Source organism: Tetrao urogallus (assembly GCF_951394365.1).
Source record: "Tetrao urogallus genome assembly, chromosome: 4".
Classification (NCBI taxonomy): Eukaryota; Metazoa; Chordata; class Aves; order Galliformes; family Phasianidae; genus Tetrao; species Tetrao urogallus.
Window position 1 is genome coordinate 18,400,411 of NC_136817.1, and position 25,671 is coordinate 18,426,081.

Below are 25,671 nucleotides of genomic sequence, written 5' to 3' on the forward strand. Positions count from 1 at the left end.
ACTACTACAACTTACATCACTCAGTTAACCACTAAGCAGTCTCACGCTGCCGATGCTAATATTCTATATATTTTTTTCAAGTATGAATTTACTGAAATTACTTACTGAAACAAAATGGCAAATAGATTTCTCAATATCCAAGCATCTGTTTTTCCTCTGGTCCACTCCATTTCACTCCTGCTCAAGGGTTTCTGTCCTCCCATTTCTCTCTCACCTTTTGCTGACACCCTTGCTCCTGCCCTGCCTTCATGGGCAGCTGGAACTTCTCTGCTGAGAGAACAGCACTGTTAAGCGCTCTCTCACATCAGGAAACAGTCTGTCTTTCCCAATGACCTGATGTTGTGTTTGCTATGAGCATAAAAAGATAAACTTCAAATCTAGCACAGGTCTAACACATACTCTGTATCTTCATCCAGCCCAGATTGGAAATAAATACCATTTGAAGACAGAATGGGCAAAAATACCACTTTCTTCTCCAGTCATTTTAAGAAAAGGATTCCCTAAATGCATTCTAGGGATGCTAATTCCTTAGCTTACAGATTTGTTCAGAGGATCAGATACTACAGCAATATATAGCTATGTAAACCGTGGATAGAAAAAAATACAGAACATTTTAAGTGAGGTGCATACAACTGTGCTACAGAATTAGTTATAACTGTTACGGCACAATTAAATAAGCATGGACTGTATTCATCATCCCACACAAAAAATTCTTCAAATGACCTCACTCCAATGCTGTTTTGCTAGCTTTGCCATTTTTATTTAGGAGGTACCTCAGTTCCAGAGGCAATGGTAACAACTCCTGGAATAGTAAGAGAAGAGAGCGATATTATGGCCATGGATTTAAGGGTTTCACTTGAACTGTCTTCTGTTGTAGCATTACTCTCCCAAGAACCCAGGAAAGTGTGAAGAGTCAAAGTTCAAATTTTGTCTCTCTCTTTACCATCAGCAGACCTGGCAGGTTCTCCAGAACTTCCCTCCAGAAAACAGAGAAAATGGCTCCTCTTCCCTGCTAAAAACTTACATGAAATATTAGTCATAAGCCAGGCAGTTCCATGGGCAAGCAAGCCTTAGCACTGACCGCTATACTTCTAGCAGGACAACACCCTGTATGGGCTCTGCATTCATTTAGAATGACAATTCAGTTTTAGTGAATTTAAAGTAAATCCATAATTTCAATATAAATCAGTTGTAAACTGAGCTCAGTGCACACAGTTTATGCATGACTTAAAGTTCTAAGTCAAAGTGATACCAGCCATAGCTATGCCTAATCTTATCTATCATTGCAATAGTTTATTCACGAAAAAGCACGATAAGAGCAATTTTTCAAAATTACAGTCTTTACTGGAAAGTTTCCTCCTTGTAACGTTAGCTGCCACTGTAGGAAAGCTCTGACCTTTGCCAGAAAGCAGTGAGCCTGCAGGTGAAGGTTGTGTCTAGAGTGTCATCATTTGACATATTCATCATTCTTTAACATCATTCTTCTCTTCCACCAACATGCTACTTAAAATACCACACACCAATAGGCAAAACAATTTTTTCAGTTCTAAACCTGTGCAAATAATCCTGTAGAGTAGAACTCTGGTCTTAAGGCAAATTTTTCTTCTAAGACAATCAAACGTCCTTACAAAATTAGATCCAAGTAACAATACTGGCTTCAGTTCATAGATTTGCCAGTTTAGAGTCAACAATAGCTTTTAGCTTCAGCCAAAAATAAAAGCAAAGTCTGTAAGAAGAAGAAACACTTCCTCCTCAGTTCCAATTAATGATTAAAAAAAAAAAGAAGATGGTATCAGGAAAACTACTCATGTGTAATTAACAGCTGCTTTGCACCCATCTCATATTCTCGTTTTTAAAAGAGAATTTACCTGACTAGATTTCAGGATCCACAGTCTTATGCAAATCAGCTCCCTCTCTATGAAGCATCAACTCCCCTGCAGCCTACTACATCTGCACACTTCCCTCAAACCAACTTTTTTTAGGCACTCTGAACGTTTACTTGTGTGTTCAACCTGTGCTGCTTAGGAATCTCACCCTAAATTGCAAAGAAAACAGAACTGCATCAGCCTAAAGGAACACATTAGTCCTGTTGTTATCAGAGAAATACCTGTCAGAAACAATTCATCTTTTACAAGCTCTTTAGAGAAAACCAACAATTAAAAAAGGTCTACGAAATATAAATGCAGTCTATCTCTTACACCTGCTTACGTTTGCAGCTTTGTAGGATTCTAGAAAGCATGTCTCAAACAAAGTGAATGTAAAGAAAGCAGCTGAAGATGCAGACTTGAAGCTGCCAGTGGTTGGCACCCTGCACACTGAGGAGCCAGGGAAGAGAATGGTCACAGGCCATCCCTTTATTTGCACCAACCCTTCCAGCAGTGGAGCACACAGATCTCAGTCTGAGCACAATCCAGAAACCCACCTATTGTAAGTGTGTGGTTTTACCAATTTCTATTGCACAAGCATTCAATAGATTTGAGCGCACAAGGATAATAAAGAAAAAAAAAAAAAAAAAAAAAAAAAAGGGGGTGGGGGACTGGGTGCGGATATTTGGTGCTAATTCACCACATGCAAATTCCAGCTGTTGTCTGTAGACCTACCACCAAGCATACAGTTCTTCCCAGAGCTCATGAGAAAGCCTCTTGCTGGTGAAAGTGGTTAATCCACAAGATTTTTGCTGCCAAAGCCAGGACTCTAAATGGGGGGTTTAGGTTACTAACGACAAAAATTTTGCATTCTTTTGCTAGCAAATACCGTAAGGGCTTGTGCATTTACAGAAAACCACCCCAGAAGTGGTTGTTGGCAGAAAAATGGGACCGGAATTAGCAGAAGCTGTTACCAGGCAGGGCAGAGATGCACCAAACAAAGCAGCAATGAACAACAGGCTCGGAAAAAATCCTATTATCTGGCAGCCTGAAGCAGCCAAAGTAAGCGACAAGTTCTTTAGTGCCTGCCAAGTAAAAACCTTGTGCTAAAATATCCTCCTGTGCCCTGGCCAAACTAAAGCAACTGACCCAAGGCTGGAAACCAAACCTGCTGCCATGCCCTATTTTGATACCTCACACTACCTCTCAGCAAAAGAAACGGCTCCTTTAATAATTAATTTTGGTGCTTTACATGCCTCCTACCCCAAAAGGAATAAAAAAAAAAAATAATAATCCAGCCTGCTCAACAGCATTACAATGCTGGTCTCTGTGCAAAGAATGCACTGCTGTGAGTTATTTGCAATACACAGGAAAAAAAAAAATAGAAAAAACTCAAAGGGAACAAAAAAAAAGTAAATTGAACAAGTGCAAAGCTGGTCTATGGGCATACAAACCTCAATCCAATTAATACAGTACCAGTAACAACACCAGACCTCATCACATATTGTTCCATGATTACACATGTTTAAACTAAGACTGCATAGCACTGCATTTATAAATTGAACAATATAACGGATAAGCCAACATTACATAAAGAACTTCAGTTTTATGGTGAAATTTGGTAAGAACATCAGATTTTATTTATTTATTTATTTATTTTAAAAAACATCTTTAAAACTCCCAGATTGCAGTTCTACATAACCCCTTGCTACTGGAACTCAGCAGAAGGCTAAATGCCACTTCCCTCTGGCTGTGATAGCAGGAGAAACTACTGAAGAGACATAACAGAAAACGTCTGGCTCAGGTGTGTTCAATTGCATCTGCTTTTGCCACTGTTAACAGCTCTTCCAAAAAGTACAGAGAAGGATGTGGGCAAACCCACATCTCTAAAATCAGTTGCTGCTGCCAAGCGGCTTTCTCTAGTTGGAGGAACGGCAAGTATGCATTAAATTTTGGCAATTATGTGCTGATTGCTTAATAAATATTGTTAGTATGAGCATTTACAATAACCATCAGCCATATAGCTACCCTAATGGACAGAGGTATGAAGGGCAATACACCGAGATGCAGGTAACACTCCCTATTTCATCGTGCCACACAGTACGCAGAGAGAAAGGCAAAGACTTCACTAGAGAAAAGCAAGCATCTGGAGTTTAACATGAGCTCTCCAATCTCTTTGTGAGGAAATAATTATTCTTCAAATTAAAAAAAGTCAAAAGTGCTTTCCCAAAACAACAGCAGAAACATCACGTACTTCCCCGTGGCTGATCATCTGCTCATTTATTCCAAGGAACAGCACAGTCCCACCACCTTCATGCTACTGCGTGGCACACACTGAAATGACACTGCCCAGGGGGATTCCAGACCTCAACATTGCACTACAATTCCTAAGTAACACAACAGATCACGTGCTAATACCTACATCCTCTGGCACCTACGCTTCTGAGCACAGGAATGCATTACACTGAGTCAGCTTACACTTAACGCATTTGCAGGCTCTACTGACCAGAGAGTGGCTCAGTTGGGAACACACAAGACCTTTTCTCAACAGGATTACTGTTTGGCCAGGCACACTTGAAACATCTGTTTTTGAAATCCTCTTCTCTTTCTAATTGCAAGTACAGCTTTAACCTGACAATCACCTCTCTGTACACTTGGCTTGATACAGAAAGATTTTGGCTGGTTCTTCTGCAGACTGATAAACACTTAGTAATTTTTATCTACAGAAAAGATAGACTGACAAACCTCGATGTTGCAGAGGTACCTGAATGCATGAAAAGAGCATTAACCACAGAACAAACACTGGGAGAAGAAAAAATAACCGAAGAGGACATTAAGAAAACAAACAAACAACTCTGAATCTCAATTTGAAGCCACAACCATGTTTTGCAGATGCCACACTCATCCTTAGAGCACTGGGTTGGTAGTGCTGGATCTCTGGAAGATCTGAAGATGCACTGCTAGGTGCTGGAATTAACTTCAGTCTTGTCAATAGTCAGCCATTTATAGCAACTGGTTTTGGAAGAAAATTTGTATTGTCATTTCAAAACTAATGGGTTAGATGGTTTGGGGAAAAAAACCCAACTTGTCTTTAAGGAAAAGGATACCAGTTCATGTTGTTTCCTGTAGCTGCTAAGTCAACACTTCTTCCTACTGCGTAAAATAAGACATAGGTTCACAAAACTCCCATCTGGACAGAGCTATGCTATTCATTTCAAGGCAGCTACTCATTTCAAGGGGATAAACTACATCAAGAGACAATTAACATATATCAAGTTCTTGGACAATGCTGTTTTCTCAACTAAATTTTCACCCAGCTGATGTTCCACAAGTCTCCTCAGCAGGGGAAGGAAGAAGCAACATCTACTTTTTACTGTGACTCAAACAGTTAGAAGGCTTCCACGCACCTATTCCATACAGCAAATTGTTATCCATATTATCTAAGAAAATTAATCCCTTACAGCAATAAAAGGAACTCAGTTTTTGCAAACACAGGCTCAGCTAAGAACTCAGGACTTCTGCACTCAGCAGACAGACATCTGTTGCTGCTGTTCCACATACAAGTACTACTGTGCCCAGTGCCTTTAATGAAGAGTGTTTCATTTGTTAGACCATAGCCAAATTCTAAACTACACTTCATTCTTCTTTGCATGAAACTTTACTGCTGTCTCTTGCACTCCAAACTCTGCAAGTCCCTCATCCAGAACATTCTCCTCCATTCCAATGAGGATCCTGCTTTCAGTTCCCTCTGTAAAGTTTGCTGTACTCTTGTTTTCACCCCAGCCGTGTCAGCAGTGAGGATGACCATAGATGGAGCACATTTGGCAGCTGACATGACCCAGATGCTGAATCTGGAGCTGTCTTCCCAGCTGCAGTAGCTGGGCTCATGTCCGACTCCTCGGCTGTTGATTGTCAAGCTGCTTCCAAGCTGTGCCAAGTGTACATCTCAAGGCTTTGACGGAAGTGGGGCAAATACTCTGAATCTGTGAGGTCCGCTGACAAAAAATGGTAATAAAGACTAAAGGTTTTAAAAGCAGGCAATGTGGGAAACCAAATACCCTCACTTCCTTCTTTTCTTATTCCTCATTTTTTCCCACAATCTGATAAAAATTCATGAAGAGCTGAGTGTTGAGAGCAGGGCTAATACACCATGTGTTAGTGTAACATACCAACCAGGCAGGAAGTCCTGCCTTGACAGTCAACACTACATGCAGTGGAAGGCAGCTCACATACTTCTACACGGGCATAGCAAAGGCTAGGAAACATCATTCACAGAAAGAAACAGAGACAGTCAATTCCTTCATTTTGTTATCCACTCTTTAAGCCTCAGAGACATCTTTAGACTGTTAGGGGTAGTTGTAATTCATCTACAAATCAGGAGTAACTATTTAATACCCTATTTCTGACAAATTCAACTGTACTTCATCAACTGAATCCAACAAGAGATTCCACGCCTCCTCACTGAGGAGCAAAACAAAAGGCTTACCTTGATTTCAATGTCCTCAGTCGTTCAATTATCACTACGTGTTCTGATCTAGATTTAAGGACAAGTATTTTAAGTCCTTCATCTCGTCTCTACTCATCCTGGCACAGTATTCCACACAGAATAAACTATCCCCATCCAACAGTTAAGTACTTCCAAATAGCCTATTTGCTACAGAGAAAAAGAAGTTTCTTCTGAAATAGCAAGCCAAACTTGCAAACACTTCTTGCAGACTTCTTGTGTTTTTACGTGCATATATACTCGACAGGTTTGTAAGTGTCAGAAAATCCCAACACAAATCATGAGTTCTGCTTTTAAACGCTGACACTGGGACCCTCCTGTGTATGTTGACAGCCTGCCAATGCAGGACTGTTTTAAACAATACGGCACTCGAAGAGGTGAATTTGTTCATTTAAACCTTCACGTCAGCATCACGATTAAGGAAAACTCTAATGAAACAACTTGCTGCCTTTCCACCACATTTACCAGAGTGAAAAGAGACTGCCACCCAGTGGACTACAACCAAGTACATCAACCACAGACCATGGCAATCAATACAGAATTGTTGAAAATTTTATTTTCAAGAAAGTGTTATTTTTTGAATTTTTCCCATTAACATATCGTCTTCAAATACATAAATTGACTTGTCATTCTCTCCTGCACCTGAACAATCAACATCTGCATGAAGGCACTGTACATATAAAGCTTTTCAGAATTATGAGAAAAATAATCTACCAAATCAAGCTGTCAGCAGAGAGATAGTTATCTAGTGCAATCACTCCATTCAGAGGTGAGTTATGTTCTAAATGCACCTTTGGGAAGGTTTAAACAATTCACCTGTAGTATTGCAATGCTGAATAGCATACAGAGATAGTTTAACACCCCTCGAGGTTTAAGTTCATTTGTACTTGTAAAATCCTTCTCCAGTCTTCTTACCCAGCTTCTTTTCTCGTACCAGTTTATCCAGGAGTGGGCTGGGTAGAAAAAGAGGATTGTTGGGCTCTAGTGCATGCCATCCTAATGGGAGAAAAGAAGCGGATGAATGTGAAACATTCCTGTTCATATGCAAAAGTAATAGAATTCACCATCTCTTTAGAAAAGTGTTAAGAGGTTAGCAAACTGAAGAAGGTTTGAAATTTACTCTAGATTCTCCAAGACCTTTCAGTACAGCTTCATAAACCATGCTAGTTGCCATAGTTATGAGCAAAGCGAGCAATTAGTCGTAGGAGTGATGTGCTCACAACACCTTATAATCTCATGATCTCCACAACTGTTGATTTTTAGTACCTCAAAAAACGTAAAGGAAAACTTCTAAAATAGAAAATAAAAGACTGAGTATAAGGAAATAATAACTTAAAAAAAAAAAAAAAATAGGCTGAAAGGAAATTCAAGTGAAAAAAATGTCCAAGATTCATTTCTATTTGTGAAAGACATGGTCAGTTGGGGTGAAATAACACCACTTGGCACTGCTTGCTAAAAGCAGAAGTGATTTCACTGACAACATTATTTTGAAAGCAACATTCTGCTTGGAGAATATTTACACCACTTGTTTGCTATTGCGCATACATTCTCCACTTACCAGCTGAAATGAAAGGGAGATGATATAACCGTATCTTTTAAAGTATTTTCTGTGTTCCCTATTAACTGAGAACAACATCACGGCTGGCAGAAAAAGACTGAAGAGTTCAACTTTTGTTGCTCTCTGTGAGAACGTCTTACACTCCCACTACATGCTTCTCTTCCCACTGCCTATTTTTTAATTATATAAAGTTCCACTGACATTACTAATATTTTGCACAGGAACTCGATGCAGTCAGCAAAGCAAGCACTTGTTATATCCCCATCAGTAAGATAAGCATACAATACAAACGCTGTACTCATACAGCATTCTGAGCAGAATCCTCACTCCTTTCTCCTTAACAGTTAAGAAAACTGTGTCATAAGCATGCCGTTTCAGCTAGTTAGGAGTCAGATTTTCATTACAGCATTCATCTACAAGTTTTCTAAAAAGGGAAGAAAAAAAAGAAAATAAGTATGCAGTACCATCTATAATGTATTTACTGGTATCCAAACCAACATAGTCCAGCAGTTCAAATGGACCCATGGGATAGCCAGCCCCAAGCTTCATAGCAACATCAATATCTTCCTTTGATGCATCTCCTAGAGAAAAGATTGACAGTTTGATGAACAGAGAAGATTCTGCATCTACTTGGCACCACTTATAAATAATTAACAAGGTGTTATTTCACACTGGTGCAGCTCTTCACTGAAATCTCTGCACGTTTCAGAACCACAAAAACTGGGGTCAGCATACACAGAAGTCCATGCTGGAGGATAAAGATGAATCTCTCACAAAAAAAAAAAAAAAAAAAAAAAAAACCCAAACCAAAACACCACCACAAAAATAACAACAACAACAACAAACCACCTACAGACCTGATATTGATTTTCTTATCTTTCCCTTGCATTTCAATATAGATTTTTGAAGTAGCCACAGCTGCTTTGCTCAACCTACCTGAAAGACTGGAGGAAGAATCAGCCATTATGAAGAATGAAAAGAGTTTTGTTTTGAGGCAACTCAGTGTTTCGACTTGACAATATCAGCAGCACTTTTTGGATCACATACAGGACAAGAGCTACCCTTACTGTACAACAGTCAGAAGGCAAGGTCTAATACAGGACATATCCAGCTCTTCTGGACAGCAGCTCCTGCAGTCAGGGATATGGCCAAATAAGCCAATATGCACTACTTCATTTCACTGCAGTTCACACTAGTCCAGACATCCATACCATCCTTTTGCCAAAAGTTAACAGCCTGGAGAAGAAAGTCCTGGATTTAAATGTGTATGCCTCAACCCTTGCAGCTCTTACAACAGTGCGTCAGTTTACACTTTAGTTAAAGCAGTTTTCTGTTGAGATGCCAGCCTGCAACACCTGGAACTGCCACGGTGCAGGTGCAAATTACCATACACCACTCCTTTTATGGGAAGCAGTGACGGCCAGCAGACAGACTAGGCAGGAGGAAGTGGAGCAGCAGCAGCTGCACCATGTGTCTCAGCAGCTCTCAGCAGAGGACAGCCATCAGGTATTGAAGATGGCAGAGAGGAGTGACTTGAAGAGACTGCAGAGGTGTAGAAAAATTTTTCATTCCCAGGATTATATAAAAAAAACTAAATGATCGGAAATTCATAACTTCTGCATCAATGCTGCTCTGCAATGGCCATAGATAATATTGACTTCATTCTTTTGCTGAGAATGTATGTTTTATACTGTCACAAAAGCAGATTTCTACCACATATTTTGATAAAGGCAGTGCACTTTGCAGATCAAAAATCTCCTATAAAGGCAAAAGCTTCAGTAGTAGTCTTGTACAAAACAATAATTGTCATGTATCTCATTTTACTCCTTAAAGATGACAACTCCTTTTTAATTTTAAAAATTTACTTTTTGAGAAACTGGATAATTAGTCCCAATTTAAATGCACGTAAGCACTCAATTCATTTTAAGATGATGTACATGTACTTCTACCAACAGATTTACCCCACTTAGTCACCTGCCAGCCTACAGCTGCATTGCAATGCAATTAAAAACAGTAAGAAGCAAACAAGTGTTGCACTCCTGGTCCAGGCAGTCTGATGGTATATTGCAGATTTCCATAGACAATTGACTGCTTTCTTGGTTTGCTACTAACAAGTGGGCAATACAGACCATCATATGCTAGCATTTCAATACGCCCTCATTTAAATCACTGTTGATACGCTAAAGGTATTTCGCCTATGCAAAATTGTATTAAGTCTTTACCCACTTAACCCATGAAGATTCTGTGTAAGTAAAGATTTAAAGACTGACGAATGCCCTGGCATTTCAGGGCTTGGGGCTTCCAAGAAAGAGACCCAAATTTCTCACTATCATGGCTGATAATCTGGCTGAAGTGTCTACCCCACAAATTAATGCAAAGATGTGATAACAATTTAATCGGATCCAATAAAAAGCAAAAGCCAGAGAACAGCCATCAAATACTAATGAGATTTTTACACTGATGTTTTAGAAGTTAAAAAGAAAAACAAATAAATGGACTTGAAGAAGTTTGCCAATATTATACTGTTGTACAAAATACAAACAGAATAAAGATGAAATCAAAATACTGCTTTGCCTAGGCAGAAAGCAGTCAATTTTAATATACAATTTCAGTGACTGTTTTCTTCTACATTTAATTAAAAGTTCTACTGTCTCCTGAAATATATGTAACAATACATGTCTCTCAACAAAGGCACCTCTCTTACATGCATTAAAACACCCACACGCTGCTTAAAACTGTGACTTTTTCTAAAAGAATTATGTCCCCTTCCATTCATGTCTTCTCCTTTCAAGTCACTAAAATTTGCTCTTTTCTCTGTTTGAGACATAATTATCCATCTGTTGATGGATAAACGAGTAGTGTTGGCTTTTATTTTTTTCTGGAGATCAAGCCATTCCTTCTGTATGATATAAAACAGATTTTTAATATTTAAAGCATATTTGGTGGAATCCTGATAATGCAGTGCTTTCATCTATAAAAAGTGGTGTTTCCAAAAACAAAATGTTTCAAATGACATCATTAAGTAGCATGCTGCTATGAGCTGAACACTTGAAATAAAAGCAATTAGACTCCAAAATTTTCTCTATCCACTCACATTATTGGCTTGTTCTCTTTGTTCCAAAACAATTGTCAATGCTTTGAAAATTTAGTGGTTCTTTAGGGATTTCTGATTACTTCCACCTACCCTCAGTTAATTAGCACCAAAGTGACCAACAATAACATAGAAAGTCCTAAAGAAGCTATGCTTAAAAAGGGACATAGAAGAGGAACAGGAGGATTTGCAGAGCAATGGTTAAGCCCAAATCACTTGCATGACAGCACTATTATGTGATACTGAATATTATACTACTTGTCCTACCTGAAAAATTGGTGTTTTATTTCAAAAGCCAAATGAAAGGAACCTTTGGATGCCTTTCCTAAAGGTCCTCCTATCATGCAATTTTCAGGCATTTCCATAATGGCCTCTTGGGAATCCCATTCTCCTCTTAGGAGAGGTGGGCTTCTGATCAGCTGGCTCAGAAAATTTTTATAATAGTACAAAGATCATCTTTCCAAATCAGGAATGCTTCATACTAGCAAAAATTTCCCATATTGATAATAAGCAACTTCCAACTCCGTGCACTCTGGTATTTCAAATGCTAGATTAGATCTATTCAGATGCACAGATTGGTTCACTCTTGCTGTACCCTATGCACTGCCAGTCCTTAAGGTGTGAAAGTTTGGAGGTAATCCAAACATTTTTCTGAATGGACACTTAGCACCATCGTATGTCAACATTCTCTGAAGTCAATAAACCAAGAAGTACCTCTCTCAAAAAGTCGAACAGCTTCCATCATATATGGCACCAAGAGACGGTTTACAATAAAACCTGGAGTATCCTAAGAAAAGCAAAAAAAAGAAAAAAAAAAGAGATTCTAAATAAACATTCTTTACCACTATCTTCAAATAATACATGACAAGTAACAGTATGAAAATACTTATTAAATCATCAACTTCTGGCATGCTCTAAATTGTATTGTTCATCTGATTTATCTGCAAGCTATTAAAACACAATGAGTTTCACAAACCAGGCACGGCATATAAACATTTTACCATGCTTGAGAACAATTAAGAGTCCAATTCATTACTCTTAATGTGGTTCAGCGGAAAATACCTTTTCCTCAGTAAAATTCTGCTGATACAATTTCCTGGAAAGATAAAAGAAGTTCTTCCGTAGCAGTATTTTTATTTAATGCAAGCTTTGAACAAAATCAAAAATACAGAAAGCTTTCCGGAGTATTATTTCATATTTTCAACTGTTCCACATGTTCATTGATTCACTTTATCTCATTACTTAAGCCAGAGAACTCCACATAACTCACTTCAATTCTTTCAGCAAACAAGAACCAAAAAAAAAACCCCAAGATGTTTTGTTTGTTTTTTGAGACTGACGTCATTTCTGCATTATTCTCTACTCAAGCTAGTTTATTAAAAATATCTCATCATATGTCACGCTACCTAATCACAGTGCACACTGGAAAACTGCAACTGAAACAGGAAAATGAACTTAAGGCCACACAGCAACGTAGCAGTACAGACAAAATCTGAGACCAACATTCATATACTGAATTACCGGTAACTATTAGATTTCAGGCCCTTATTTTCACGACCAAATGCCTCCTGGGGGCTGTGAAACTCAAGGCAATAGCTTGCATGAAGCTTCCCCATCTACAGCTTAATGGATTTGGAAAAAGTGTGCTTAGGATGCGAGGCATTCCTCCAGAAAAAAAGCCAAATTACAAAGCAACCAAGATGAATATGGGTCTAGTTACTGCAGTCTTAAGAAAAACTTGTGATGAGCACAAAACCAGGGGGAACCCAGCCAATTGCTTCACAGTACAAGTAACAGCAGTCTTGCCTCTAACACAGATAAAGATGAGCTCCTGCTTAAGCTTTCCAGCCCAGGCTTCCACAGGACTGGAAAAGAAAAATAAAACGTGTAAACTCTGATACTTGTGCTGCTACCTCTCTAATGTGAGGAATTTGAGATCAACATGGGAATTTCCTTTGTCACAATGTTTTTAACAGGGAAGAGAATCTGGACAAGCCTGGAAATCCTAACGTGCTCTTATGACCTACTCAAAACCACCCCTTAAAAGCAAGTTTTCAAGAACAAATCCTCTGAACTCTGTGGAATCCAAATTGTACTCACCTTGCAACTGACAGGACTTTTTCCTACTGCTTTACTGAAATCCATAAGTGACTCATAAGTCTTTTGGCTAGTCATTGGAGTCTTGATGACCTGGGCAGGAAAGGAGAGCATAAGCACATTTGTGAGCAATACAACGATTAAACTCAATTTCAGAACACTACTATAGAATTTAACACAAAAAAAAGTATTAAAAAAAAAATAATAATCAGTGGATATATATGTAACAAACACAGATCTATTTTTAAGACAGATTCAGCGTTTTACGTTTTCAAATTTTATACATCTATGTCATACTTTCCCACTCAGCCAGTATGAAAAATAAAAGGTACTATCCTTCAAGAATCCCATTTAGAGATCATAATATAATAGAACAAATTTAGAAGTCACAATCTCTGCTACCTTGGGAAACACATTGGCACCACTCTAGAAAGTCCTATTGGAGAGTTCTTGACAAAAAGGGTGTAATATCCATCCTGCACCCTATGCAAACTACTCATCAAGTGGAGTGACATTAGGCTAGGGCATTCATAACTCAGATGAAAAAACATTACTAAGATTGATTGCAACAGTCATACAGAGATTGCTCTGTTTTGTTTTCAGAAATGTTGATAGATATCTTCAAACTTCACAGAAGCTTAGCTTAGATTTCTAAAGACTACTCTATGTTTTTTAGACTTGAAACAAGGCACAGAACATTTCATCTCCACAAATAAATTACTGGTGACAAGTAGTTCTCAGCAGAGAAAACAGGAAGTCTATGTCAGCCTAAGGAATTATGCCTGGATTTCCATGATCTCTGACACCACTATAAAACAAGTACACGAAATTTTGCAGCAGACTGGCCAAAATGTAGAGTTAATTTTTACATAATTTCTTATGAGCTCTAGCTGATCAAGACAGTCACACACTCTCCCAGAGATGCAAATTCCTTTGTGGTTATGCTCGTCTCCAGTTCTATTGCATAGACAAACTGTTGGGTTTTTTTTGTTTGCTTGTTTTGGTCTAGTTTTTGAGTGAGGAAAGGGAGATGAGAAATAAAAGCAGAGGAAGAAAGACCTGACAGTTTTACTGCAATGAGACCTTTACTTTTGAAGTTCAGACTCCTATACCCATTTATTTATTGTTCTGCTCTCATTTTAAGCATTATTACAAATTACAAGATATAGCCCAAGTTTGTACACTTTGGAAAACAAAGAGCTACCTAAAAGCAATTCTTCATGGTTCCTTGTTGGTTGTGAAACACTGTAATGTTAACTAGTTTAAATCTTTCCAGACAACTCATCCAGAACACTGAATAAACATGACTGACTTTGTTTCATAAGCCACAAGGCAGTGATGTTCATCTGCAGATCATTTTCTAATCAAGCCCACGCAGTTATAATCAATTGCTCTGTCAGTCAGTAGATGATTTTCTTTGAGCTGCCAATAGTTCTTATTAATCAGCCAGTCTGCATGACAGAAAGGGCACATCCGCTGGTAGTTCACTGATAACTGTGGAGCCGTGAGACAGGAGTTACCTCAGTTTGTTCAATTTGCTCCTTGACAGAGACTGCACCACCCTCTTATCACTAGAGGTAGCTCATTCCACATCAGAGGAGCTGCAAACTGAGATCTACCCTTTCATCTAACTCAATTCTCAGTCAAAACAAATGCTCACCACAGTGATTGTTGCTAGGCTGTTTTAAGACTCTTACCTCCACAAGCTTCATCATAGGTACAGGGTTGAAGAAATGGAGGCCACCGAATCGGTCCTGCCTGGTGGTTGAGTTAGCCAACTGCGTGATTTGTAAGGATGAAGTGTTGCTCGCAAATATTGTATGCCTGGAAACAAGAAACAAATGGATTGTAAACATGACAGCTATCTTTCTGACAGTAGGAGATTGGTGCACTACACATTAGTAGACATCCACTGGCTAACCAACCATGGAACTCTTAGAAATACCTCTGCAGATTATTGCTTTCCTGTTCTGCAGTATAAATTAAGCAATGATGAAATAACCACTAGATGAGCTGTGCGAGTTTCTGACTCCCAGGAGAGCATGTTGAATACTGCATCAGGTCAAAGAAGGAAGATTCTCCAGGTAGATTTTCTCTTCCTTCAGAGCCTCAAATCTATCCCAGGTAATTCCTTTAGCAATCCTGGAAACCAAATCCAATTTTTTAATCATCTCAATGGATACCCGATCATTTGAGATGTCAAGCAAGCATTTTGGAGATTTGAAAACACTTGTAATTTTTTTGTTTGTTTTTTTGTTTTTGTTTTTTTTTTTAAATGAGCAGTGGCAGACATAGTGAGTAAACTTCCCACCATGAGGTAATAGGAAAAAAAAAAAGGAAATTAAAAAAATACTACATATGGCACTTTAAAGGATACACAAAATCACATGAGTTTCAAGACAAAGATGAAGCCCTTCACCCAGACTTAAACCACACTTATTATTCCAATTTATAATTTTTTTTTTTTTAGAAACACCTCAGAATCTCACCACCCTGATGGACACACATCACACAGAAAACTTACACATACAACTTTCTCCAAATCATGAGAATCAAAAGCTAAATTAGAAATGAAGCCCTACCTTCCATTCTGGACTGTATCCTATTTACCTTTCAAAAATTATTCTACTGGATTCATCAAATGTTAATCTAGACTGGCATTTTGTTTACATTTCACCAAGACATAACTGAGCTTCACAACAGAGCCTTCCAAAGAGTTACATCTAAGCATAGACCTATTTTTTATTATGTTTTCTCAGTTTTGAGGATTTGTTAACGATAAGGAATTCTTGTTTATGTTCCTTACAAATATTATTTTTGTTATTTCTCCACCATAAAGCAGGTTTCACATTGTTCTTAGGCAAGTTAATAAAAGAGTGGTGTTACATTTCATAGTTTCAACCTTGAAAGGTCAACGCATCCCACTGACACTCACACTCACTGAAAATCTCCTGCATTCAAATACATTCATGAAAATCTAATGAACCCATTTGTAAAATCAGCAACGATTACTCCTCACAAAATAATGGACTTGAAGCAAGAGATTTTACTTCAGCATCGCTTCTGCAGGTGAACACCATAACCTCATGTAACATAAAGCAGTGGGAAATAAAACATTACATTTAAGCTGTGTACAAGGGCATTTTATTTACGCTGTTCTGCTCTGAACAACTAATTGATTTAAATGAAGTGTAAAACAGAATTTGCATGTCTCCATGACATAGATTACACTATTTATGCTTCAGGTGACAGAAGAATCTGAAGGTTTATGAAAGCAGCAATACTAGCAAAGCTTTCTTGATACTTTCTCAGCCATCAGCATGCTTTTGCTGAGTGCCATCTAGTGGGTCACAGAAAGAAAGCAAGAACAAAGTCAAACACCAGAGAAACATCATTTCAGCAAAACTTGCTTTTAAAGTCCAGCTTATTCTGCAGTGAGAGCTGAAGAACACTTCTTTTATAACACTTTCATAACACACTGATTCTGAACACAGTGAACTGTCCAAAACCACTGGCCTGTTCCCAGCTGCGTTTCCATGTTTAGAGATAAATCTTAGACCAAGAGATGCTGATGGGCATTTCCACCAGAGATTAACAGAAGGCAAAAGCTCTTGAGAAACCGAATATCTGAAAAGTCTTTTCATAAGCTTATTATTATCTTGCTTGAAAAGTGCTGCAGGGTTCCAACATCCCCAAAATTATGAAAGATGCAGGGACATTAAAATAACACCACAAAAACCCAGCCTTATCTTTTCAATGCAGAAATATGAGGACTAATTGAGCACAAGAAAAGGAAAACAGAACCCAAAAGTTGGTGGCAACACTTACTCACCCATCCTGATGCTGATAACCACCACACAGCATTGTACCAGTTGGCAGATTACACAACATTTGGAGTACTTTTGAAAAAGCAAACACTTTTGCAAAGCTCTGCTGAGAGTACAGAGGATGCATTCAGGATGTGCTCACTGATGATCTGAGACCAAGAAAGGGCACTCACAGCCTTATCTAGACAGTTATACAGATGATGAATACCTTGAATTCTGGGCCTGCCTAACTCTCCTTGCTCATTGCATTTTCTCTGAAAACTTATTAGAAATTCACTCTGCACCCACATAATCACCAAATAAAACTCTCACAAAGGAATACCTTTTTCATTCCTCTCCATTTACAGATCCTCTTTCAGAAGAATTATAGAACTTTTTAAGAGAAAAAAAGGAAGAGGAAATAAGCTTGTTTTGTTGTGTTTGTTTCTGATGCAATGCTTTAGTTTAGTAGTCATCCTTATTTGAGAGGCCATTGTAGCACAAATACAAGAGAGAAACATGTGGCACTGTAGCTGAGGACAAAAACGAAATCCAGGATAGAACACAAAAGAAGAAAGATGCAAAGCATCAGAAAGTTGATATTCCAAAGGCATGATCTTGTCTAATCAACTGTAACTCACAGTCCTTCACGTTTCAGTCAGTTACCTGTTAACCCTGTACTAAATGCAAATATTTGAGTTAAGCTAAGACATACCTCTTCAGAAGCCTGGCCTTCCATAATTATAGTACACAGTTCAAAATGACATCATTGCCCAAAATCTCAGTTACAAAACTTCTCCCAAGACTCAAAGCTATCTTTAAGCAAATCTTACCTTCCTAATGGATCAGCCACAAGATCTCCACTAAGCTGATGCAACACTCAGCTCAAGTAGTAATTCCAGAAACTTCCAAGTGTCCAATGTAGCAAAGGCAGTACAGCACCTGTGCTGACAAGGAGAACTTACCCTTCCATCACAGTGCCACATGGGACAAGCAAAGTCCACTTCCTCATTCAAAACACAGAAAAACACTGACAAGATATTGCTATCCTTCCTTATATTATTCACACAATTTAGAACTTCCTATGCTATTCACAAAATGACATACTGCTGTTTGTATCTATCAGCTACTATTTTAAACACTTGGAAACTAAGTTTCACAGCTCCAGTAGCTTGCCCTCTTTTCATCTAGACCACCTGCACTGCAGCTCATGCTCCTCACCATCCACTTCCCTTTCTTTCAGCCTTTACACCATACATTTAACGCCATCCTGAGTTTTCCCTTTTTAAAAGATTTCTTGTCTAATGTCAGTGTCCCTTTTCCCAGCCTTGAAGAGTCATGCTTTCATAGTCCCCAGACTATGGGGAGTAATACCCCCAGACTGGGGGTAGTAATACTCTCCAATGTAAAATTTAATGTTTCGAGACAGTAATGTTTATAAACCACTCAGTCTGAGTACAAATAGTTTAAGCTTTCCCAGTATGCTTATTAATTAAATGAGGCACCAAATCCTTGTTCCTATTTCTGCGTGCTATCAGGTTCTAGATAGTTTGCTATTTAACATACCTGAATTTGCTCATTAATTTTCTCTATTGAATACAGAGAAAAACCTCAAACGACGGTCTGTTTTATAATACAGACAACCTAGTCATGACAAGGTATGGTGGTAATTGCCAAAGGCAGCTACTTTCTTTTCTTTGCTTGTCAGACTAAGGCCAAGAGCAAGTTAGCCTGTTGTCAGTGCAATGTTTTTCTTGTATATGTGATCATTCATTCTTTTCAGAAATGCCAGGTGATTTTGAACACTATGTGACGCAGCCTGAAAACCTCCCTAGGCTGAAGTCAACTAACGATAACATCTTTGCTCTATTGACATTATATACAAGCTAAAACTAGTTTAGTCCTGTGGTTAGACAACCCAGAGTACCTTTTAGCCAACACTCCCAGCTTTAACAGTACTAGTTAGGACTCCAACCTGCGCTGTGATTCTGAGTCATCCATTACAAGGATCGAGCTCCTGAGGCAGCATACTCAGCATAACAGGATTTTGGGTTTTGTACACAACTGAACAGTAACCCTCCAACAGTTATCAAGGAAAATTCTGAAGATTTTAAGTAATCCAAAGAGCACAAGAAATAATAACTGGCAATAAACTATTTCAAAACTCCTCCGATACAAAGTAAACTTGCATTGCTTAAGTTGACTGTGACTTACAGTTAAGAGGCTGAAACTTCTTAAAACTTGTTCGTGCTGGGCACACTAAAAATAAATATTTCACTCCACTTCCCTATTTAAATATGGGAAGAAGTATACTAACCATAACTCATCTGTACCAGAAAAAGCTTATTCTACAGCTGTGCATCTCCACTTGGAAAAAGCAGGCCTGTTGAGTAGATAGACAGATCTTATGCCTAATCACACCATGAAGCACATCAAATAGGCAATGCAACAAGCAAATAAACCGATGAATACACCTGAAAGAGTTCGCAATGTATGAATTCAGCAGGACAAGCACCACGTGCAATGTGACCAGCGCAGAGTTAGTTAAGAAAATTAGTACAGAAAATGCAGAATTAATGGTGCAACAAAACCAAAACACATTTAAAAAAACAAACAAACAAACAAACGGGCAAGTTCAAAGTAAAACAGGAAAAAAAATGTACATACTCTGGAGCAAACTTGTCCAGCCTCTTGAAGAGTTCATTTTTAATTTCCTGATTCTCCACAATGGCTTCAATCACCAGATCTGTGCTGTGAACCACTGCTACTGCATCTGTGCTTGTTGTGAGGTTCTTTAAAGTCTTCTCAATGAACTCAGCACCAGCCTGAAACATTCCAAGAATGTGCAATAATTATTTCATTTCTTTTCACATGAAAACCCCCACATGTGCTCTGAAGCCCTCAGAACTTTAAGCATGCTGCTGTATTTCCAAATCAATCAGAAAGTCCCAAACACGTAAAGCTACGCTTTCACTGACACAATTTTTTTTTAAATAAAGTCTACTTTGAAGCAAACAGGAGATCCTGGAAATTATTAACAGGAAGACTATTTGCTGCAGTCCAACCTTCAGCTTCAGAGTCTAAGTGAACAACTGACTCGTCCATCAGTACTTTCTGAGAAAACTGGACTTGCCCTTCACAGAGAGGAACTTCTATTTCAAACCTCTGTGTTGTTTCCATTCAGGAAAGTAACGTTTTGCTTTCACAATTCACTTCTATGATATGTGCTAGCTCATTCAAATGAAATGGCCTGCACTCTGCTATAGATTCCCACTGAGAATGAGGTGGGGAGGAGGGAGAGGATTTTATCTTCTATCAAAGGTGCCAATCACTGACAGCCGTTGTGAGGATGGAAATAAAAAAAATTCCCAAGACTTTGAACGGGAAAGCAGAAATGTTATACAAGAGAAGTCGTACCTGTACACTAGAACATAATGTCATATATTTACCATACAAAGTTTTCTTCTGGATTGAAAGACTCCCCACAATTATGTATGATAAGATATATTGCTCTGGATATCCTGTAATTACTGTAATTTGCCTTCTGTATTCATGCAAACAAACTCTTTCTCATTTTCCTTGCCTTACTGCACTACTCATGCTGTTAACTGTAAATACTAGTGTATAATTATGTATGTAAGTATATGTAAGCTAGTATATTAGTATGTTCTGTAATGCATAATAGAAACAACATCAGAACTTCCATACAGTAGTTTCATTCTTCTATGTTTTCCCAACAATGGAAATAAAAAGATGTCAACCTCAGGCTTATCCGCAAACTTCTTCTTAGTCACTCTCTTCAAACTCTCTTCAATTCCTTTCGTAGATTTCTTAAGGATTTCATCTGACTGGTCTACTAACACCACAGTGTGACCACTTGCTGCTGCAACCTGAAAATTAAAAGAAGATTCAACATCAAGATCATAAACAACCATACTGACTTGTCTAGGGGCAGACAACTGACTAGAATTAAGCAAAAGACAGCTACAAGATATTGAATCAAGAATTACATGCTTGACTAGAAAACATAAAATCCTGCAAAGATTTGGGGCAGAAGAGAAAGGACTAAAACAACTTTAGAGAAAAAGAAATCCATTTGTTTCCCCGAGCTGTCTGCAGATGTGCAACTGGAGACACACAAGACCCACTCCAACAAAGCTGACTGAAAGGAAAAAAAAAATAAAAATCAATCTCTGGAAGAAAAGCATGGCCCTATTCTCATCTGATATTCCTCACTACTCCAGCAAAACAAAAAAATGCCAGACAGAAGCACTACGACTCTAACAAGGCGTTAGTCTGCAGTTGGACATTTCCTTCATCCATCAATTTCTTCATGTTAATAATTTTTCACAGCAGTTATTTCATAAAACCCATTGCAACCTAAGAAATTTTTAAGCCAAGCCTGAACTTCCATTCTTAACACTTCTCCTGTTGATGATCATTTGCAATGGCAAAGCAAGATCACCCACTCTTCAGAAGGAAAGTCACTATCAAGCACACTTAAAGAAATGCTTTGGTGATTATCCATTTACAGTTATACAAGAACATAGCTGACCAGATAGCAAAGAATCACAGAAGAATGAAGATGACCCTTTTCCCAGTTCATTCTTGCCATGCATGCATTTAGAGAAAAGAACAGCGAGCAGTCACACCAATTCAAACACATACGTACACTCTTCTATCCAATGATCTTAACAGATACTACGGATGAAATGACACTGTAAGGGAGTCAATTAATGCTTTTCTCCCACTGAAGTGCTCTTCATATAGCAGAATAAAAAATTATGAACTGGTTTCAGCCGTAACAGTTTAGTTTCCTCCTTCCTGACAGGAGGAGAAAGACATGATTTAAATGTTCTAAGAAGAAAATCTTCATTAACAGGGCACAGAAGTGACCTCCCTCTGTCGTAATCGCACCTGTTTTGAGATAATTTTAGATTGATAAATCAGAGGCAGGTGGTCAACAAAACAGTCTTTAGCAGAAGACTGCAACTTCTGTTACTAACAAACACTGCAAGTTTCTCTTGATTCTCTAAAATGCAATCTAACAGTATATGCAGTCTCTTTCCCTACACAATTACAACCCTTACATGCCACATGTTCCTCAAACAAGAGAACAATTTTCTTCAAAGGTGTTCTGTCATGGTTTTATGATTTTTGATTATCAGTATTCCACACCATAACATCATGCAATGCACTGGGGTTTCACTGTTGATGCTCAAGTTCCAGGTGCCTGTCCGGAGAAGAAGAACTATATTTCCCCAGGAGGCTTTGTGGTCAGCAAGGAGATAGAACTCCTGGCAAGGTCACCTGATGTTCTCTTCTTCGCCTGCGCTTCTCCATCTGCTCCTCTCTGTCTGCTCAACTGGACGGCACTTCTCACCTCAGCATTGTGGTGAGGCCTATCCACCTTTCAGACATTCTCTCTCTCTCTCATTATATTTTGCTGATACTGTATTTAGGAAATTAGTTTCTTTCACCTCAGATTGTTGCCACTGTTTTCAATTATTTTGGGGTCCCCTGCTTCCCTTTTCCGGAGGTGTGGATCAGCAGATCCCTCCACCCTGCTGGTCACGGAACCGGGCCAAACCAGCCCATAAACTGTTGATATGTTCTTTGAAGGTTCCTTCAGTGGAAGCCTCTGGTTCTAGTATCAAGGTACAGAATCGTAGAGTCATTTGATTAAGAGCCATCTGGTCCAACCCCACTGCATTGAACAGGGACAATAACAGCTCCATCATGTGCACAGAGACCCTCCAGCTTGACCTTGGCTATTTCCAGGGATGGGGCACCCAGCTCCTCTTTGGGCAACCTGTGCCAGCATCTCACCGCTTCTTCCTTACACCCATTCTAAATCTCCCCTCTTTTAGCGTGAAACCATTTCCCCTTGTCCTGTCACAGCAGACCCTGCTAAAGAGTCTGTCCCCTTCGTTCTTACAGTCTCCCTTTGGATACTGAAACGCTGCTCTCAGGTCTCCCCGGAGCCTTCTCTTCTCCAGGCTGAACAGCCCAGCTCTCTCAGCCTGCCCTCACAGGGAGGTGTTTCATCCCTTGGGTCATTTTTATGACCTTCTTTTGGATGTACTCTAAGAGGTACTCCTTAGAGTCTTCTCCTGTACTGAAGACTCCCCACCCCATCTGGATGCATTACTCCAGATGAGGTCTCACAATGCAGAGCAAAGGGCAGGATCACCTCCCTGACCTGCTGGCCGCAATTCTGTTGATGCAGCCCAGGGTATGGTTGGCTTTCTGAGCTGCGAGGACACATCACTGGTCATGTCCAGCTGCCATCCACCAGTGCCCCCGGGTCCTTTTCAGCAGTGTTGTGCTCTATCCTTACACCTCCCAGATTGTACGGATAGATTCTATGATTATATGACTCCAAGTCATTCTTTAAAGGTTCCTTTAGTGGAAGCTTCAACTTCTAATATCAAAGTACAGAAAGGTGGTCACACACAAGTTAATAAGCATTATTGATTTCTATAGATTTGCAACAAAAATACATCAATGCTTCTGAGAAGGAAATCCTCTGAGCCAATGAAAAGAAAAACTGCAGTTTTCAAACTCACACCTCCTTGCTGGGTTCCACCTAGAGAAAGGGGCAGACATGCAGGCTGCCAGACACTCGAGGTGCTGCTGGGGAGCTCCCTGGCAGCTTGGACACGGGGATCCTTCTGTGCATGAGGAAACGCCCGGGGCTCCCATCACTAGCAACACTGCTCGGTCACGCAGCTCTCAGGTTAAAGATGAACTTGAGAGCCAAAGGCCAGTGATTAAACACTGGGAAAGTAAGTCCTCCGTAAATATTAACCACTTGATAGTGCTGCACATGACAGAGGGCCTGATGTTCATCTTAGGCACTGCATGCTATTTAAAGAACCAATAATAGCGTCACTGGCAAGACAGAAGTTTCTTTCTCAGCTCTGAGTTTTCCAAATGTTATTACATACTTTCTGGCTTGTAAACAGCCCGTGCTTTGTCCTAAAAGCCATCTCAGTAACGTAAAACACCAAATTCCGTTCTTCCTGCCTCTCTGGAAGCCGAGCGACGGCAGCAACGGCCGCCGCCCCTCTGACCTCGCACAGCCGAAGGCCGAGGAGGCCGCTCCGGCTCCGGGAGAAGCTCCGGGGCCACCAGCAGTAGCACAACACGAACGCGGACGCGGCGCGGCACCCAGAGGGCGGCCCAGGAGGCCCTGGGACCCACCGCTGCCAGGCTCGAACCGGCGGCGCCCGCTCCGCAGCGCGGCGCTCGCTCCGAGGGACAGCCGCCCCACGGCCGCCATGGCGGCGCCGCCCCGCCGCGCTCACCTGGGCGATGCCGGCGCCCATGAGGCCGGCGCCGATGACCGTCACGTGCTTGACGATCAGCTTCTTGGCGGCCGCCGTGACGGCGGTGGCGGAGGAGGAGGCCGCACGCACGAAGGGGCGGGTGGCGAAGGCCATAGCAATGGCGAAGGCGCGCAGCGCGGAGCCAGGGGCCCTTCGGCTGCGGGCCGGGCGGGGCGAAGGCCGCGCTCCGCCCCAGGGGGCGGCTGTTCGGGCTTTGAGCGCTCTGCCCCGGGACGCACGTGTGTAGGTGTGCTAAGCGGCGCCCGGGAGCAGAAAGAACGCTGGGGTTAGCGCAGGAAGCGTGCTGCCGCGCGCTGTTATTGCTCCTCGCTATCGAGGGGCGGGCAGCCGGCCTGTGGCAGCCGCTCCTCTCTCCGTCCTTTAGCAGCGTCCTTCCCTCAAGCTGTGCCCGCTGACCCAGCGTCTCCAAGGCAGGGGCACGGCAGCACCTCGTGCTTCCCAGCTAGAATGCGCCCAGGGCCACATCGAACCTGGCCTTGCACACCAACTTGTGTGTCGTTCCTTTATAGATGCCACTGACTGAATCCTATCAGATACAGGCTGCCAGCGTTTTCCATCTAGTTCCTGTGAGCCAGCAGCAGCTGCAACGGTAGCATGTATTCCTTGAGCAGGCTTAGGGGTAAACATTAAGTGACTTGTTTTCTTCTAACACGAGCCAAAGTATTCTCCTGTCTGTGCACTTTGCACTGAAAATGCTCTCACTAAGCCTCATCCACATGCAGATCAGGCAGGACTAGTGAGGGGCTGCCAGAAACAGCTTCTCCCTAGTAGACTCGGGGCTACCAGGCCCTCTGTGTGTACAAATGACCAAGCACGTAATTAAAATCCCTACAAAGCCTTATGCCAAACTACGTGCCCAGTAACTCCAGGCTTAAAGCCCAGGACTTCCACAAGCAGTCCCTCCTCTGCACGGAGCTCTCCACACAGCTGGGCTCACACCCGCTTAGTCCCCACAAGTGCTCCAGTTATGGCCCATCCGGCTCCCCACGTCACACCCCCCCGTCTCTGCCCTCCATCTGAGGCTCTCTGACCCCTCTACAAAAAACGACTCCTCAGCTCTACCCACTCATCTGCTCCTTTCCCACCTTGGTCTTCAGACTGTGTGTCTCCTCTTAGCAGCTTCTGCCCTTCCTCTTCCTCATCTGCATTCTTCTCAGTTAATTCTTTCTCAGTAAGTTTTTAAAGCTGCATTATGAGAATAAAGAAGCATATTCTATTACTTGCTCATAACATGCCTGGTATTATATTTTCCCAATTCTACTTTTCCTCTCCCCTGCCCCCTTGACTCTTCAGCTGACTCAAAAATGTACAACATGAAATATCACGAGCTTAGCCAACAAATAGAATTCGTTAAAATGACTACACAAAGCTGTCAAACACTTACTTAAGAATGATTTT

General features: G+C 40.5%; 1 protein-coding gene across 1 annotated transcript; it reads right to left on the reverse strand.

Moving 5' to 3' along the window:
- Window positions 1-7,246: 7,246 nt before the first annotated feature.
- Window positions 7,247-24,206, reverse strand: HADH (hydroxyacyl-CoA dehydrogenase; the record flags this gene model as incomplete). The annotated part of the gene is given in 10 exon segments (XM_079534925.1): window positions 7,247-7,365; window positions 8,392-8,508; window positions 11,733-11,805; window positions 13,119-13,208; window positions 14,813-14,939; window positions 19,589-19,746; window positions 20,683-20,811; window positions 23,872-23,971; window positions 23,973-24,104; window positions 24,106-24,206. Coding segments are annotated over 10 exon segments (1,146 nt in total).
- Between the last annotated feature and the right edge of the window lie 1,465 nt (window positions 24,207-25,671).